The sequence below is a fragment of the Cheilinus undulatus genome, linkage group 13 (genome assembly GCF_018320785.1).
Source record: "Cheilinus undulatus linkage group 13, ASM1832078v1, whole genome shotgun sequence".
Classification (NCBI taxonomy): Eukaryota; Metazoa; Chordata; class Actinopteri; order Labriformes; family Labridae; genus Cheilinus; species Cheilinus undulatus.
In genome coordinates this window covers 5036887-5056121 of record NC_054877.1, presented here as the reverse complement: position 1 = coordinate 5056121, position 19235 = coordinate 5036887, and the positions used below count along the sequence as shown (strand labels likewise).

General features: G+C 37.7%; 2 protein-coding genes across 2 annotated transcripts; one reads left to right on the top strand and one right to left on the bottom strand.

Moving 5' to 3' along the window:
- Positions 1-5901: 5901 nt before the first annotated feature.
- eif3f (eukaryotic translation initiation factor 3, subunit F) lies at positions 5902-12838 on the top strand. The gene is made up of 8 exons (XM_041803689.1): positions 5902-6056; positions 6494-6564; positions 7744-7823; positions 8542-8679; positions 8761-8852; positions 11854-11990; positions 12136-12249; positions 12683-12838. Exons 1-8 carry the CDS (start codon positions 5945-5947, stop codon positions 12758-12760), a joined length of 822 nt encoding a protein of 273 aa, XP_041659623.1. The 5' UTR covers positions 5902-5944; the 3' UTR covers positions 12761-12838.
- Positions 12839-14651: 1813 nt separating this feature from the next.
- Positions 14652-15533, bottom strand: LOC121520371 (MICOS complex subunit MIC26-like). The gene has a single exon (XM_041803780.1). The coding sequence runs from the start codon at positions 15487-15489 to the stop codon at positions 14905-14907; it is 585 nt and encodes a 194-aa protein (XP_041659714.1). The 5' UTR covers positions 15490-15533; the 3' UTR covers positions 14652-14904.
- Between the last annotated feature and the right edge of the window lie 3702 nt (positions 15534-19235).

Sequence of the window (19235 nt, the reverse complement as noted above, 5' to 3'; positions counted from 1 at the left end):
AGCCACTGAGCGAAGGAGGATGCTGTCATCAGTCCAGCCCCTCAAAAAGCCAGACCCAGCCCCCCCTCCAAAAAAAAAAAAAAAAAAAAAAAAACAGCCCAGCCAGGATCAGACACTCTTCATTTCCACAACAGAGGGACAGAAGCTCCCCCTCCACGCTCACAGGCAGACCCACAACATCTGCCCACAGACTGGAGGGAATAAAGGGCGGTTTATCACGCAAATTAAATCTCATAGACTTCACACTTTCACTCAGATCTCCGGTATGAAATAGATAATTCAATAGGCTATTGTTCCTTATAATGCCAATAAAATTTATTTTCCCATCTGGCTATAAAAACGTTAATATCCCATAACTATTCCGCTATAAATACCTTAAAACATTGAACTGCTGCTCTCCACATCTCAGGATTCACCACTACCTTCTTTATCAGAATTGTGACCATCATTTTTGAATATGTTTAAACATATAGATATATTTTCCAGACAAAGTAGGGGAGACTGGGAACAACTGTAACAATTTTCACAATTTTCTCCATAACTCACAGATAACTTGGAATACGGACACCATTTTTAAATATAAGAAACATCTATTTTTGCACTAGTTAATAAAGCTATCACTGTATGTTAACTCATAAAGGCATGTCTGTTTTGTTCGTGTTACAATTACCCCGTAATGACCAGAAACATCATATTTCCCCTCTATATTTCAGATTGGGGTTAACTCTTAAGGATTTCCATTTCTGCTACAGTATCACGTAGATTTACCAAGTTCTTTTTCAACATGGTTTCTTATTTTCCCCAATTCAAGTAGGCTGTCATATGAATTCAAAGTAAAGATATATCTGTTTATAGACACACCACAGCTCATTGCACTGATAAATCACAGTAAGAATTATTTTCTACTCAGTACATTTTTATTATTTGGATCTATTCAAACTATATCAGATTCATCAGTTAAGATCTCTCTGTAGCCAAACTTTAATAAAAATGGAAAATAGACACATTAACATCGCTACATGAACAAGATTGCTTATAATCCTTTTTTCTTTTAAAATGTGTGAAATACATCTATTCTTAAAAAGAAAAATTAAGGCAATGTGGCTTATAGTAGTCTATGGCAACTGAAAACAATTGTAGCAGTGTTACAATTGCCCCTGACTCAGCAGCCATAATAAAGTCTCTCATGCTAGCTACTAGCACTTATGGTAGCATAGGTTGTTCAGGTTGATTTTTTTACCAAAAGGTCAGGGATAAAATTAAAGAGTGTGACTTTACTATCATCTAAACTTTAGACAGCAGAAGAAAAACATTTGACAAACCAAAAAGTAACTTTCGTACCTCAAAATTATGTTTTTTAATGGACAGCTTCTGTGGTGTTGAAGTATTCCTGCTCATTCTCAGCAGGCAGAGAGAGAATCCTTCTGAGCATGTGCAGACTTGGTTTCATCCCTCTAGCTTGTTTCTAATTGGAGGAATTGAGTGTGTTACAATTGCCACCGGTCTCCCCTTCATGCACAAGTACTTACATTTCAATCAAATATGAGCACTAAATAATAACATAACTGTTCTTAAATTAATTTGAAAGTTTGTTGTTTTCATCAGATGATCTTCATCCCTCCTCTTGGCAATTTATTAGTGCAAAAGTTTCATTCTCCTCTATTTTTTTATCCTCATTGATGTTAAAATATCACCAACATGGCTCAGACTTTGACTATGTACTCACATATGAGAGGTTGACATGCTTTAAAAAAGTGGTTCTTAACTGCTTGGTATCAGGACCCACCACCACCTTCTTAAAAGAAATCAAGACCCAAATTATTGAACATTTTCAACCACTCAAATTTACTTAATAAAGATTTTTGTAGTTTGGACCCTTGATAGAATATACACAATCAATCAAAGAGCCAGGCTTAAATAAACATTTTTAAAAGAACATAATTACAGAAGGAAATGCATGCATGCATTTAATTTTACCCCCTTTTCCCAAGACAGCATGGACATTTGGTAATTTCATGAGGAACTTTACTGAGAAAACTTAATGTTCTCCAAAGACAGGAAAAGAAATAAATTGAAATCTTGAGACAAACACAGAAATTTACTCATCATAGGAAAGCCTATAGAATACATGCATGTATGTGCCCTTAGGGCTTCCATACAATAGACATTTTTTTGGATTTTTTTCCCCCACTTGAAAGAGCTTTGCAACCCAATTTTGGGTCCAGACCCGCCAGTTGAGAGTCACTGCTTTAAAATGATACTGAGTCCAGTGTCTGCAGTGTTTTATGAGTAAGAGAACAAGAACTGGTAGTATCTGTGCATCCCTGTGCATCATTAGAGATTGTTTGCAGTCACATGATGATCCCAGATGTCCTCTGGGGGTCGGGAAGTAGGAAACAGCCATTAGGAATAAATGGGAATGAAGGAAAGTAACTGCTCTAAATGGACCTCTACACTGCAATTATCATCAGAGCATTTCTGCTTACATTGGCTGTGATCCCTACACTTTACAAAAAGGTGATTTTTACCTATTATATTTAACTGGAGAGGAGGCGATCACTATCACAAATACACAGTCCTGCAGACCTGCAGCGTTGTCTATCTAGATGAAGGAAGACAAGAGTCCTGAGGAGTCTTGAATCGAGCCAAGAGGCTAGTGGAGCCTCCTAAACATATGAAAAATCCTCATTTTGTCACAAACATGGTTTTCATCAAAACTGAGATATACAATCAACAGAATAAACCTTGTGGGCTAAGCGACCGAGTAAAGTTTAGCCAATTATGAACAAGCCTGTGCTTCTAAACGGCTCTTCAGTGTGAGCCATGTTTGAGTGCCAGGTTCCTTTCCACCATCCTTTTCAAATATTTAAGCCACATTTAAAAAGCCAAACTGTTACCAAATGAAGAGCTGTTTGGGAGCCAAACAACCAGCTCTACTGAGCTGAGCCAAATGATCTGGATCAGGCGGATTTCCCATCAGGGAGACTGGGCCAACATCAGCAGAGGAAACATGGATAAGATCAGAGTTTAATGAGCTGAACTGTGACAAATCTGTACTTAATCAAACTGGACCGCTTTGAGAGAGCATGCTCAAGTGCTGTGTGACAATGCTCGTCCGGGTACTAGAAGGAGGCACAAAAGTAGCTTAAGAATTAAGAATGCTAGATATTTTCACACTTTGAATACTTGTTATAGCCGTAAACAGCTCATTCATGGCCTTTTTGGTTGCATTTCCTCTGCAGAAATTACTTCTTGCCCCCCAGCGGGAGTTCTCTGCTGCTGCGTGACATCATCTGCAAAGAATCAGTAGAATTCCTTAGAGAACAAACATGCATACAATTAATTTTACTCCATTTTCCTGAGAAAGTGGGACATTTTGTTAATTTCTGGAGGAATTACCTCATTATCTTGGTAAAGCCAACTTTGTCATCTCAGCAAGGGACATTAGTCAGAATTTTGGGAGAACCTAAATTAACATCTTATTGTAGGAGAAGTGAGTAAATGTATGGATGTGTGAGGATCCAGGTCTCCTTTACCCCCTCCTGTTGGTGTGAGTGTGTGTGTGTGTGTGTGTGTGTCTGTGTGTGTGTGTGGTAATCAGGAGCTGAGCTGAGATCACCTGCTGCCAATCAAGCCTCCACACCTGCTGCTTGTCTCTCTTTAGACACTGCTCTACAGGATAAAAGCCAGCTCAGACCTCCACTCATCTCCAGATCATCCCTTTACCCAGTGTAGTATGTTTTTGAAAATACCCTCTTGCATCGTTCTAATTCTCAATGAACTCTGCTCCTGGCACATCCTGAATGCCTTTATACACATCTGTATTGTGGGTCCAATTAGTTTGTAACAGCAGGATGTGAAGCTGCTGTTTTTCATACATCCTAGACCTCTTTGGCGATGTTCAAACTGTAATGCTCAGTCCTGATCTTTTGCCCAGATCTGATTTCCTTGTTTTGCTGTTCACACTATGGTCCAAAAGATCAGATCTGATCTAGTACCACATATCAAAGTGGCCATCTGAAACAAAAATGTCAGGTTCAGGATGACTTGTGCTGTTTATACTGTCAGAAAAATATCAAATACAGGCCACATAGTAGGAGCAAAAAGATCAGATTTTGGTCTGCAGTTTAAAGAGAGACATTTGCAGGCTCACTAAAAAAAACAGCTTTGTGACCCTTTTTTTTTTGGATCCTAATCTGTTAGTTGAGAACAACTGCTCCAGATCATGCTGAATTGTGTGTGGGATTTATCTAAATCACTTTTAAGATACTTGTAAGGGCAGAGAGATTATAAAAGTTACACTTGCTCTTATTCATGAGCTAATAACTCATGCAAAAGACAAAAAAACAATACGAGAATCCCTGTCTGCTTCTTGGACTGAATTTATGTGAGTATTTTTCAATTATTGCTTTCCTTTGCAAATCTAAAATACTGCTTTGCCTTAAGAAGCTCAGTCTGGGTGATGTGGACAAAAAGCATATCTCAGTATGTTTTATCTGAATTGTGATGCATGATAGATATCAATGTATTTTCTGCAAATAAATAACAAATGTTGGTCAAAATACCTGAAATTTTACTGAGGCCTGTATGATTCTACAGCAACAAAAATAGAAGTCTGAAGACGCTCGATATTAGACTTTTTTTATTTGTAGTCATCAAAGAATGCAGGCCAACACACTGTCTAAACAGTGCAAAAATACTGGCAATATATCTGCAAATTTACATACTTAGGGGCTATGTTCACCCAGTTAAAGGTGACCCAAGCCTGATTTCTTTTGCTTATATGTGACTCAAATGTAATATTTTTGTGGCTGTGTAAAAGTGCAAGTGACATTGAAGATGATCTTTTCATATCAGAATCAGGCAACTTTCATAAGTGGAACTAAATCAGATTCATAGCTGATCTTTTGGAATTTGACAGCAGTGTGAACAGCCAAACAAAATAAACAAGAAGATCTGCAGTGTGAACCTAGTCTTGGATACTTTTTGTTAAAAAGATATAAACTGTGAAACTGCACAAATATGTTGTAAATATTTGTAAAAGTGGGTAAAACTAGCAAAGAGTTAATCACTTTTTCCAATGTTGCCAGTGTATTTGTGCAATTTAGACAGCCACGAGCAGTTTGCCAGCCTTTTTAGATCATTTAAACCACAGGCAGTATTGGTATGACTTATTTTAGTTGCTCTGGTATCAATATGATTGAATGTTTTCAAAATAAATGCCTGGAAATTTGATCAAATTAATAAAATGATCATTCTCAATTTAGACTAAATGTTTCAAATGCCATATTGTTACCAATAAATAACGACCACAAGATTATTTGAAACTTTATCTGGCTATTTACCTAAAGAAATGTGATTGCTTCATTCAGCTGGTTTCTTCTTTTCTTTTTCATGTCTCTAATATTTTTATGTCATGTTTGTCATATTTTGATGTTTCTCTCGTTGTAGCTTGTGCGCTGTCTTGGTCAAGTTTCCCTCAAAAAGAGATCATAGTCTCAAGGGATTACCTTGTCAAATTAAAAACAAACACTTGGCATCTTTTATTTTCAAAATAAAACTAAATTTTATTGAAACAATACTGTCTCTAACACTTTATACAGTTTAAAAATGCATCAACATACCTTAAATTTGATTTATTGCCAAGCCCAATTATCACCTGTTACTGGGGCAAAATAAGATGTTGCTCTATTTAACATCACATTTTCACAGATATAGACCTCATATAATCACATATTTATTCTTTTATTTGATTGATATATTTCATTCTTATTCATAAGTATAGCTGATATATGTCTATCGTGTCCTGTTTCAATGAGCCTTTGTTTTTCTTTCAATGATTTTATCATTGACTAATATAATACCTATTGAAGGCTATTCCGCCGGCCTCTAGGTGGCAGTACATGTTTTCACTGCCGCCGGTTCCCACTCCTCCTTTTCCAAGATGTCGGTGTACGGGCCAGTGGTGAAAATTCACCCCGTGGTTCTCGCTTCTATCTGCGACTCTTACGAACGAAGAAATGAGGGAGCGAGCCGTGTGATCGGGACCCTTCTGGGTAAGCGGAAACTTTAGATATATTTTTCTCCGTTGAATAGACGGCCTCCTGATAAAAGAGGTGATGGGTAGCTAGCTTACGTTAGCTTCCCTGCTAACTGACGCATGCCGCCAGCCTGGTTAAGTAACACAGAAGAGCTAGCCTGCATCTGGCTACTGCTAGCTTGTGGTAGTACAGCATCACTAACAGCTGGCTCCGCTCTCAAACTGTCCAGTTAGTTGATACATTGGCTTTAATACTAGCCAACAAAAATGTTCTAATATGTTTTGGTGCACTCATGACTTATTTGGCTGATAATAGACGTAGTTATTGGCTACAATGAAATCAGGTGCTGCTGTGCCTCATTATTGTAGCCCATTCAGTGTTGTTAGCTTGCTGACAATGCTAATACAGCTAGCTTAACAACAATATCCCCTTTCTATAATGTCTGTCCTCAGGTACCACTGACAAGCACTCTATCGAGGTGACCAACTGCTTCTCTGTCCCTCACAATGAGTCTGAAGATGAGGTATGTTGTCCAAGTTTTTATTTAGCATTATTGAGGGTATATAAATCTGTTAATAGTTCAAATGTTATGCAGGATATTAAAGTTTATTGCTGGGTAGCCTAAAACTTCACGGGGTAGTAGTTTTAACCTTCAGGACATTTTGCACTGGATGCTAAAGCTGTGACATTATCAGAATTTAAACTTTTAATCAAACTAGTTAAAGCAAATGAGGACTACACCTGTTTTGACACAAATGCAGCCAAAACTTATTGGCAAAACTAAAAAAAGTGAAAAGATGATGTTTAAGCACAAAATTATTGCTAATGTTTTGTGCAATATGGAAAGCATGCAGAAGGCAGACCTGTTGCAACTTCAGAGTTGGTTAACCCTGAAGTGAGGGAAACTCTAGGAGTCTTTTGAAGTTCATAGATCCGTCCCTGAGTCCCTTAGCTTGTATGAATTTCTTGAGTGTTTGTTCACAGGTAGAAATTGAAAGAAGATGCAAGGAAAAGACATTTACCAAATGAGAAATCCTTCACTCCTCAGTGTTAGTCTGAGTAAAGTGAGGTACTGAAGACATATTGCACAGCTGATTGAGTTGTAAAACAAATCTTCTGTAGATTGTAGTTTTTGCAGAGCAGACCCACTTCACATGCTACCATCCACATAGTGATGGTGCGTTAAGACTCTGTTATCACATTATTTTCTATTTCTACTCTCTTTTACATATCTCCCTGATTATGTGAGGTTAGGTCAAGGTAAAGTGGGTATGAAAGAACTTCCATCTCAGGGTGAATCAATGCAGAGTGCAGGGTTAAGTCTTTTTGTTGAACCTCCTTTCTTAAAGGGTCTCCAAAAGTATACCTGCACATTTTGATGGATTCGTTCCTCTCTTGTGCACCTGTCTTATGCAACAGATGTAGTTTGTAAGAGATTAGTTTACATGCAGCACTCTGAAATTTAAACACCTGGTATAAAAAAGTATTAAAGTATTAGGATTGAATGCATGCAACATATCCACACAATTCCAGCTTATTTTTCCCCAAAACTATACCAGTATTTTTTCTTAAGTTATTCTGTCCAAGCGAATGTAAAAATTGGGATTTATTATGGTAACTATGAATTTATGTTGAAATTGAAAACCTAGCCGGCTGCTTCCCCGGCTGTTTTGTTAAGTCAGATTTTATCCTCTGCCAACAGGTTGCTGTGGACATGGAGTTTGCTAAGAACATGTATGAGCTCCACAAGAGGGTGTCGCCCACTGAAGTCATCATTGGATGGTATGTCAGTTGGTGACATTCTGATTTCAGATATCTTTACTGTACTTAAGGTAGTTCCCTGTTGCTATATTAGCTTTATAAACTTTGGTTACCTGGATACATGATTGAGATAAAAGCCTGATCAGAGTAAAAATGCTTAATCTAAGCACAATAGTAGTAAGATTCTGGTCCAAGACAGAAAATTCATTCTGAACAAGAGAGAGATGGTTTATACTGCTCATTTTTCAATTCAGTGTCCATCCTTATTCTGGCCTGGTCTTACTAGTTGGGTAAACTGCTTCTCTCTCTCTTTAACTGTGCATATCTTAAGGTCTTCCTGCAGACCTTCGTTCTCCCATAAAAGCCCCCTTTACAGTAAAACATACTTGAATTGTACTTAACAAGACTGTTTCATTGGCTGCTAACACTATCGTCTTTGTAGATGAGTAAATACTGAACAGTTAATTCAGTTTTGTAAATGTTAAAGCATATTTTTCATTCATGTTAATGAGGGAACAGCTTCTTCTTCTGCTGTTCATGGCAGATTGGACCGGCTGTACAGTTCTGCACATGTCAGAACACTTTCCTTCTGACAAATGCTTGAAGCCTGTTTGTCACTTCATTAGCAGATCATTTTATGTAGCATCTTGGTAAACTGTGAAATTGTACTCCCCAGTCATAATGATCATAATCAGACTATTGTGTACATGAATAAAGCTATTTCTGTCTGTCCTCACAGGTATGCCACAGGCTTTGACATCACAGAGCACTCAGTGCTAATCCATGAGTACTACAGCCGTGAGGCCACCAACCCTATTCACCTGACCATCGACACAGCTCTGCAGAGTGGCAAGATGAACATCCGTGCCTACGTCAGGTTGGCTGATATTCCTGATATATAAGGTTTCTTAAAGTCAGCAACAGAGCAAGTGACATTTTTTATATTTCTCCCACACAGTGCACAGATGGGTGTGCCAGGAAAGACAGTTGGAGTGATGTTCACCCCCCTGACAGTCAAGTACATCTACTATGACACTGAGAGGATAGGAGGTAAGAGAACAGAGAATGAAGCGACCAAATCTGCTGTAAAGTTTAGTAAATGACACACTCTAAATGCAAGTTTGCTGCGCCCTTTATGCCGGTTCAGCCGATTTACCTCTGTGAAATGCAGACACTACTATTACATATTGCTCACAACTTGATGCTTTTGAAAACGTGCTCCTGTTCATTGTGTATAGCATGCTGCTGCTTCACTGTTGAGGTACAAAAGGATGCAGCTCAAGCTTGCAAAGGTTGCTGCCACTTTTAACAGCTTTTCTCCCTCATTAGGTTGTAATCTTTCATTTTAAGACAACAATATTAAACTGTTATGTAAACAAACCTTTTGGAGCATTGGTTTGATTGAAAAGACTCCTCGGTTAGAGATGATAGGTGACATGAGGAGGTGTGTAGAATGGCTGTAAGTCCTTAGGCTACTTCACAACAATTACTGAGAGCTTAATAACTGTACACTAGCTAGAACAGGGGCGAATTCCACACGGTGAAAACAGACAGTACTAAAAGGGCTGCACAGCAACATGTAGATTTTGCTGAATGGAATGGAAATTATAATGCAGAAACACAACTTAAACCATTTTCTAAGTAATCCCCAGTAACAGTCTGCATCTCATATATTCAGTGAAATTTATATGACAGATTTCACAGTATGTAACATTGAATTAATATGTCACTGACGTATCCTACATTTTTTTCCTGCCAGCCCTTAATCAGTTTTGCATAAGATGTCAGGGAGGGCTGATGTTAAAAAGCAGCTTGAAAATGACGTTAATATTGAGATCAAAACGTCACGAGATTTCTCATTGACATAAAAAAAATATTGCGCGGACACCAGGAGCAGAACCTCTCCTGTCAGAATGTAATACCAAACTGGAAGTTAAAAAAGATCACTAAGATGCCCTGGACAGTTTAGATTGTTTGTTCGACGCTAATGAAGAAACAGAGCAAATCTGTGATCACTGCTCCAACCCCACCCCCCCTTCTCCTTTTACTACTTAGAGCTGCATTTCTGCAAATGCATAATAAGTCCATCATAACAGTGTGAAATGCTGGATTACTGCTGCTGGAAACCTGTGAGGTCTCTGCGAGGAGAAAACTGTTTTTTTATCTTGTGTTTGTTCACAGACTCACTCATAGTGTCACTATTTGTGACTTTGTAACTTTGATTCAGTCGCTGCTTCATCATGTCTTGTTCTCGTCTCACCGTCTGTCAGACACATATTTATCAGCTGTTGGCTGTGTGCTTCATCAATCAGAAGCTTAACGTGTAGCGCAACAGGCCATTGTAAAATGCAGCGCTAAAACTTAGCAAAACAAACTCTTTTAAGTGTTTTAAATATGGATGTCCTTAAAGAGGATGAGAAATAGTTTAATTTTAATGTTGCAGCTCTTTATCTCTCAGTTTGTTGTAAACAGTGTTTAAAGTACTTTCTAAATAATCTAAGTGTTTTTTATGGTTGTAATTGCAGCAATGACTGCATAATTTAAAGATGTGGTGGACTATCAAAATGAAAAGTCAGATTCAAAGAGTAGTAAAATGTACAGTTTGAGTCAGAGTTAGACAAGACAAGCTGTGTAAGCATTGATAGTCCATTCAGTACTTGGGCTGGGCAATTAATCGCAAATTAGATGAAATCGCAGTTTTTCCTGCTGCAATTTTCAAATCGCAGAAGGTGCAATATTTTTTTAATCTGACATTTATATCAAAATACCAGTTTACATTTTTTGCAGCAGCAGAGATGTTATGCATTAAATATCATGCAGTCATCCACAGGCAATTTTTTAAATAGTCTACAATAATCCTACTTTTTTGGTATAGTTTTCCTATTAAATATAAGAATGACAAAAAAATAACTCCCTTCAATACATCAATTTCTGTCCAATTTGCAGTAAGAGTCTAAATCATCACAGTTGGGTATTTTAAAAAATTATTCAGCTCCAGTTTTATCCAATATTGTGTTGGTTATATTATAGAATGATTTATTCCCTGTGTTTGTTGGTAAAAACATAATATAAGGAACTTCAGAAATAACCGCATATCAAATCGCATAGCAATACTGGGGGAAAAAATCGCAATTAGATTATTTTCCCAAATCGTTTAGCCATATTCAGTACAAGAGGAGTTAGTTTAAACATTTCTAAACAGACCTGAAATGCTTTGCAATCATGACTTTCAGCTGTATAAAGGACATATTTTCTGCTCAAGTATTTTTTTTTCCAAAATAAAAAAAACCCTTCTCGTCTAGTTCTCATGAGCCCAAATCTTGTCTCGTCTTGTCTTGTGAAATAAGAGTCTCATCACACCCCTAGAGACTGGCATGCAAATGGTGCGAATTCTGTGCATGTAACTGCATTATATGGCTGTTTGCATGCATGTTCTCCTCATTCAAGGAATATGTCATACTACACATACTGGCATTGACACAAAGACAATTGCCATCATAGCATCAGACTCAGTTGCTTTGTTTGCCATTTCTACATCCTTTTAACTATTTTTTATACTACCAAGACCCTCTCCCCATTTCCTTAAATGAACATATAACTTGAGAAGATTTTAGGGGTCGTCTGTCGGGTTTTAAATTTTCAGGAGTGCATATGTGAAAATGTCTGCAGGAAAACTTGTTGACTATAGTGTAGAAAAGAGGTTTATGGTGTGCATAGTAGGGCCCTGTGATTTCTGCATTAACGGATTTGCAAATGGAATTGGCCACTGAAGACGGAATATGCTATTGAACGCAGAATATCACAGAAATGTACTTAATTTGACTAAAATGTTCTTTTCGTGTAAAAGAAGAAAATTTGTTTGAGGAGAATATTGCAGGGGGGTCATTAATGCATGGCACAACCCCTGCCTCACTTCACAAACACTCCTCCCAAACTATAACAGGAGTACTGCCTATAGGACATTTTCCTTGCCAATCTAATTTTCTTCAGCCCTGTCTCTGAGGTAAAAGTTAGTGGTGATGTTCTCTAACCCTCCCGTCTCGCTTTGCAGTGGACCTCCTAATGAGGACACGAGTAACTCCGAGTCGCACCAAGGGTCTTACATCTGATCTGTCCCAGGTGGCCAGCTCTGCAGCCAGAGTGCAGGACATGCTGACCACTGTGCTCGCATACATTGAGGATGTGCTGGTCAGTGTTCATTGTTAAAGCAGCATCTTTTTGAATTGAACGTTTCTCCATTTCACTTTGCATGAGTCCTTTCTGTCTCTTGGGTTCATTTTCAGAGTAATTAAACTAATAGTAGCTGTAAGGTTCACTGTCTTCTATTTCTCAGTCTGGTAAAGTGACAGCAGATAACAGCGTGGGCCGATTCCTGATGGACCTGGTCAACAAGGTGCCCACCATCTCACCTGAGGACTTTGAGAACATGCTCAATTCCAACATCAATGTAAGTCCATGCCTTCAGCTGGAAAATAAATCAGTTCCTCACAAACAACAATAAAAAGCTGCTCCTTAGTGTTTCCTTGTTTATTGTAGTATCTCCTTTAGTCTTTCACCGTTTGCTGCTCTCCGGTTTGTTCTTAGCTCTTTGGCAAACACACTTCATAGCATTTAATTGGTCTTTGCTTCCTATTTTTAGCTCTCTCCTGGCTCAACTCGACCAATACTTGTTTACTAAGTACTCGTCCAGTATAAACAGAAACCCTTAAAGCTTATGCTGTTCTAGCTTTAGTGAGGATTTAGTCTTCTCACCGTTTAGTTTTGGATTTTAATTTGCCTGTAACACCTTTTAAAGGATCATCTTTCTGTGATAATCGTTTTACATCACTACTAATGAGATTATGATAAACTAATGTAAATGTTTTGTTCTGTTGTTGCAGGATCTGTTGATGGTGACCTACCTGGCTAACCTCACCCAAGCACAGATTGCTCTTAATGAGAAGCTGGTGCTTCTCTGAGAGGATTTCTTTACAGTGATTCATATTTAATTTTGTATACTTTTTGGCTGAGGTGAATAAAAGTTTAAAGCAGTCAAACAGCTCCAGACACTGTCTTTGGTTATATTATCCAATATTTGGGTGATGAAAATTAGTTTCTCCCAATTGGACTTGGAACATTATTTTGCATTTTTTATTTCCTAACAAACTTAGCATTTTACTAATGACTGCATTAAGTATTAAAATGTTCATCTTAGGGCTGCAACCAATGATTAATGAAGATTCATATCATTTTTTTCCCACAAATATTGCTCCAGTTTGATCTTTCAAACATATTTTAATGCTGAAAAATTCCAGCAACAACTAGTGACAGTAGCTCAGTGGTAGTGGTAGCTGTTTCTCAAGGAAGACTGGGGGTTCAACCCTCAGTCCTGCAGCCACACGTCAGGGTGTCCTCAGGCAAGACTTAACCCTAATTTGCTCCCACTGCTGCATCAGTGAATGTGAATGAATGGGATTAGCCGACACCTGAGCAGCCTGGTCCAACATCAGCAGGTGAATGGGCAAGCTTTATCAGCGTGAGGTTATTAAAGTTAACTAAAACTAACAACTAAACCCTGTGCGTAGATAGCCCAGTGGATAGGCTGCTCCTCATGTAAACAGGCGGTCTGGGTTTGGTCCAGCTTGTGGCACCTTTCCCACATGTCTCTCCCCAACTGTCTCATACCTGTTTCTGACTCTATCCACTATTCTCCAAAATAAAGGCATAAAAAGACCAAAAACTGCATCTTTAGAAGAATCTTTTTAGTTGACTGTGATCAAACTAGTTGGAATAGAATAGTAAGCAAAATATTTCTAGTGTAAGCCTTTAACAGCAGCGTACTGACATGTCCTTTATGATTGAGGTGGTCATTGCTGAAGTTGTAAATGTGTTTTTTTCTTTATCTTGAACTTTGTTGGAACTGGGGACACTGATTTTTGCACTGAAGTGAGAGTGGCACTAAGTTTGTTCACACAAGAGCAGATAGTATGTATTTACACATTCTTCAGCATAACTCCAATAATCACAAGTACTTTAACTTATAGCATGCAAGTAAAAATATTGGGCTTCCTGTCTCTTTCCCCTGCCACCCAAGCCTGGAGAGAATAAAATGGTCTGATTTGATTGGTGAAGACTTTACACAATTGTAGTTTTAAGTTTTGAGTTGTATTCCAATATCAAATTTGAATAAATTATATGAGGAGTGAAGATCAGCCTATTTAAATATATTTTTTAAGTTGTATGATAACTTTTTCCGGCTGGTTAAGTGGGACCCAAGTATCTTGTTAGTGACATTAATTTGTAATAATCTGGTTTCACTTTGACATCAAAGTTTTTTTTTTCTTTTGTCCATAAAGTCAAATTATATTGACCATGACTGATTTAAAAGGGTTAAACATTCATTGTAGGCACTGTGCACCCATGTAAAATAGCTGTGTAGTTATAAACAGGCATGGTAAATCAAATTCCCATGGCACACCTGAACTTGCCTCAGGGTGCTCTATTTGGACACCACTTAACCTAGATTATATGTAAATATACAAAAATGCCCAGCCCTAGCTACAACCAATGATTAATGTCATTTTTAATTTACTCATCAACGGTTTTTCCAACAGTTTGTGCAAAAATAGGCTCAACAATTTTGTAGAACCCATCCTGGTGTCTTTTAACTGCAAGTTATGTTTGGCAAAAAGCCCAAACACTCAGATTAACAATGATTTGAGACAGGGGAGCAACTCTGTTTACTTTGAACTTGGTGTTTTTCCTATTTATAACTGGAGTATTATGAAAAAAGATGACTTGTTCAGACATTAATCAGTCAAATTAATAGCATCTCGTGTATGTAAAACAGAAAAAGTCTTTAGATTTTTTAAGTAAGACAGTTGATTTTTAATAATTCACTACATAAATATACATTCAAATCAGAGGCAGAAGTTATTCACTCTCCATGTGACAGGCCATGCCCGGCCTGAGTTACATGTAAAAGCATAGTGCAAAAAGTGGGCATGAGGAAGTCACATTACTGCTTTTCTGCGTGTCTAAGAAGCACATGTCGATCTACAATATCCGGAAATGCTGCTGATTTCTTATTGCTTTGTTGAGATTAAGATCCTTTGGGTTTATATTATGAGTCTTTGCCCTTTTCGGGGTTGTTTTCAGACTTTATCATCTTCTCCACAGCAGCGTAGGTCTGAACGGCTCGCTCGTACGCGGAGTCTCCCGCTGACTTTGCGATGCCCGCAGCCTGCTCGGGGTAGTACAGGGAGGCGCTCACGGTCATCAGGCCCGCCGGGTAAATAAGCTTCTTAATCCTGGAGCCCCTTCCGAGAAACAGCCCCAGGACACCGGTGAAGGTTATAACTCCTGCCCGGGGGAGGAAGTCCTGGGGTGGGTTCTTCAGGAAGCCGTAGGTGTCATTCCCAAACTGGACCACACTCTGAACTTTGGGTTTAATTTTACCGTAAGTTCCCTGACACCAGTCCTTGTACGGCTCTATGAACTTCCTGAGGGTGGCGACAGTCTCCTCCAGCTGACCCGGTTCAGGCTCCACATACCGGGACTTCGGCTGAGGAGGAGCGGCGTACAGAGACAGCTCGTCCCGGTGGATCAAGGTGGTCGTCTCCTTGTCCCCGTCAGCGGCTGCGGCGTACACGGTGGTCGGTAACAAACTCAGAGCAGCCGGCATTGCGCTACCTGTCACCTTCAACATGATCCCCGCTGGCCATGCATTGACTACGGTGTCCGGGAAGGGACATGAACGCTTCTCGTAGCGAAGATCACTCACACGCTCGACTTTATTTATTGCGCTTTTTTATCGATTGAAACATTGATTTCAAACATATTTTAAAAAATGCAAATTATCTTACAGTCGAGTAAAAACATTTAAAATACACATAATGAAAAGCAAGAAAACAGTAACACTTCAGTGATTTGGTTAACATGTCCAAAAGAAAGTGAAAGTGTATTAAATCAAACATCTTTCCATAAGTAATCAATACTTAAGAATTTATCTCCTTATTAATAGACTATAGACCAGAAATTCTCTAAGACTTATTACTATATGTTAGTAATCATAACATTTGTCTTTAAACAAGATATGAATTAATCTCAAAATACCAATCTTAATTTAAAAAAAACATTCACACAAACACAGTTATTAAGTGCATGCATATACATAGTGATATACATAAAGTTTATTACAACAATTACAAATTAAGCAGTCTACAAAGGAGTTATAAGTGTAACATTTTCTTGCAGCTGCACAAACCACAATAGTACCATACACCTTAAAGTAGTTTAGATTATATTTCACTGTTTTTGTTGACAGTATGTATCATATATTTCTCCACTGTTGCTTTATTTTAATATTTCTGCTCACAGATATTTCGATATCACAGTACCTGCTATTCCACCAGTTCTACCCAAGTAGACATTACTAATTCTAGCTCTGTTAATGAAGCATGTATTTGCTGTTAAATAAATTACTTTTTCATATGTTTATACTGGGTACATTTAACTTAACAATACTCTGTCCACCTTGTGTTTTTCTCAGTCATTGTTGTTGTGCTTATTGTTATATTTCTTGCCTCTTTGAGTAAATGGAACAGCAGAAACACAAATCTCCTCTGGGATCAATAAAGTATCTGTCTGTTTCTCTATCAACTGTATTTATCTATCATAGAGAGAATGTCTGGTTTATTTTGATATTTTAAAGTTTTATTGTACTACTCTTGTAAAAAAAAAAGTATACTAATAATTTGTGTACTAAAGTACACAAAAGTGTGGTTGCCATTGGACTAGGAAATAATATTCTTAAAATGTATCAAAGCACAAAATGTATTTTGTACTACAATAAACTTCAGTTTTACCAAAGGAATCCAAACAATTCTAGAGAATTAGCATGCTTTAGTGAACTAAATGTAACTATTTTATGCTATTGGATGTGTACTTTCTCATATGTGATGGTCAAATTAATATATACTTAAAGGACATTTGTCCAGTTGCACATTTATTCAAAGTGGAAATCAAATATCATTTATGAGGTTAAATTTGCAATCATAAAATACATGTGCATGCAACAGAAAATAGCCTATATTTATATAAAATAGTTATGGCATACTCGAGATTTTAAGTGTGAAAATCACAAAAACAATACATTAAAAGGGAAATTTGAAATGCTCTACAAACATTCAACTTTCTTTGTAACAACATATATAATATGCCACAAATACAGTTGAAGGAGGGTGTCGCACTTCACATCAATGAATATTATCAGTAGAGCGCTTAGTCTAACAAAAAAATGTTCAAAAGTTCAAAATAAAAGGCAGCAAACCTTAAAATTCAAAGTTATGGACAACAAAAATAGCATTTCACTAGTTCAGTCACCTTCTGGTGTTAGTTAAATCTGCAAGAGTGAATAACAAGTCACAACCAGGTTTACTTCTACAACACAACAGTACAAATGAAACTGATACTGTGGTTACATTGCATGACACTTAGCCTACACAACAACAACAACAATAAATGCACTTTTGAAATATAATTCATGATATAAAGAGGGGATATTGGTAGGTCTACACTGAAGTGACTCTTGACCATCTTTGCAAGGGTACTTTCCAAATATTTTGAGTACTTTGGTATCAGTAGGCTACAGTCCTAGACGTCTGCCTGTAGGCCATCTTCTTAAATCTTGTAGGAAAACAAATTGAAGGCTATATTCACTTACCTATCAAATGGCAAGTATTGTATTAAACTTAGCTCTTTAAGGCCAAATTAGTATCCCATCCTAGGATTCACTTGTGGATTATTCTAGGGTGAAAATGTTCAAAGTGTTCAGGAATGTTAATAAAAATGAAAGAGTGAAAGAATAGGTAGGGGAGAGTGGGGTGATTTGTGCCAAAGGGGAAGTAGTGCCACCCCTTGTTTATGGAAAACCATAGAAGAAATCAGTCATGTGACCACATATTTTTGAAGAGCCATCTATTTTACTCATTCTGCATAAAAGGGAGACACATGGCATGAGAGGTAAGCACATTTTAGCTCAAAAAAATGTTTTTTGCCTTTCAAAGTAAAATTTCTATGATCAAGGTTTTTTTATTGTTGTGTCTGAACAATTCTAGACAAGTTTGAAAACACTTCACACATGTTTTAGTGCTTTAGTAGGCTACACAGTGAGTCTATACAGTTAGCATGATGTTAGCTGTAAACTGCTGGATCATGCTAGTTTTTCAAAATAGTGGGGCTGGGGTGTGTTGTGCCAAAGGGCCTGAGTTAAGTTGTTCCAGTGGCACACCCACAAACCTAGACCCAGAGACACACACAACCAGACCCAAATACCCACAAATCCAGACCCACACACCCAGAGACACAAATCCCAGAAAAACAGACCTAGACCCTAACTCACACACCCTCTCACCCAGACCCACACACCCAGACACAAACACAACAAATCCACACAACCACACACCGAGACCTACACACCTAGAACCCAGCAAAGAAGGGTCAAAAACAGCTGGAGGAGTGAGGAGATGGGCATGCCTCATCAGTGTTTGATTTACCTGCCATTTGTTTAATTTAGCTAACACTGATTTCAGTTTAGAGTTTGCACTGTTGTTAAAAAGCAGTTTTATTCAGTTTTTAAGTGGCCTAAGTCACAATGGGATGTTCAGAAATCGGCCTAAATCACTTTATTCATGTATGTTATATAATTGACAGACAGCATTCTATGTATGAAATGATTCACAAATATATAATGTGTATTTAGTTTTTTGTGTGTGTGTGTTTTCCCAAAAACTAGAAAATATGACTTATGCCATTAGTTTAATAGAGTGAGGATATCTAAATAAAACTTATAAGAATAATTTTGTATTAAATTTGTCATGCTTTTATATAGCGTTACAGTTTATGAGATTAAAATGTTCTGTTTTACTTCAATAATCACTGGCACAATTTACCCCAGCATATTCTTCCGATAGGCACAACTTACCCCGTACGGGGGCGAGTTTTGCCAGGAGACTACTTTTTTTCTGAAAGCTATATTTCTTAGACAGTTTATTTCAGATCCAAAGTTACTGTTCTCAGGAATGCACCACATCCTGAAATATATGTACATACTTAACTTGGAGGCATTACTGTCATGGCCTCCCTTTAAAGTCACTTTGAGTAAAAACTGGCACAACTCACCCCACTCTCCCCTACATATTTTTACACAATCTTAACCTTCAAAACTCAAATATTGACAAAATATCCCACAGCAGGTGTTACTTTGAGTGCTGAACGGTTACGTTTCTTGATTTTGTTTTAGCCCATTTAGCGTTCTCGACCACCGGAAGTCAGGTTTTATGATTTTATTTGTTTGCGTTCTTTTTTCCCTAGCATCTATAAATAGACTTTATACTCCTATGAACACATAAATATATGAGGTTTTAATTTTTTTATTTCAGTAGTCATTCTATT

What these genes read in the sequence shown, in the direction of transcription:
- LOC121520371 (XM_041803780.1), bottom strand. Translation starts at nt 15,489, where the DNA reads ATGTTGAAGGTGACAGGTAGCGCAATGCCGGCTGCTCTGAGTTTGTTA.
- eif3f (XM_041803689.1), top strand. Translation starts at nt 5,945, where the DNA reads ATGTCGGTGTACGGGCCAGTGGTGAAAATTCACCCCGTGGTTCTCGCT. An exon ending in TGTGATCGGGACCCTTCTGG is followed by an intron (nt 6,057 to 6,493) that starts GTAAGCGGAAAC and finishes GTCTGTCCTCAG; the next exon opens with GTACCACTGACAAGCACTCT. An exon ending in TGCTCAATTCCAACATCAAT is followed by an intron (nt 12,250 to 12,682) that starts GTAAGTCCATGC and finishes CTGTTGTTGCAG; the next exon opens with GATCTGTTGATGGTGACCTA.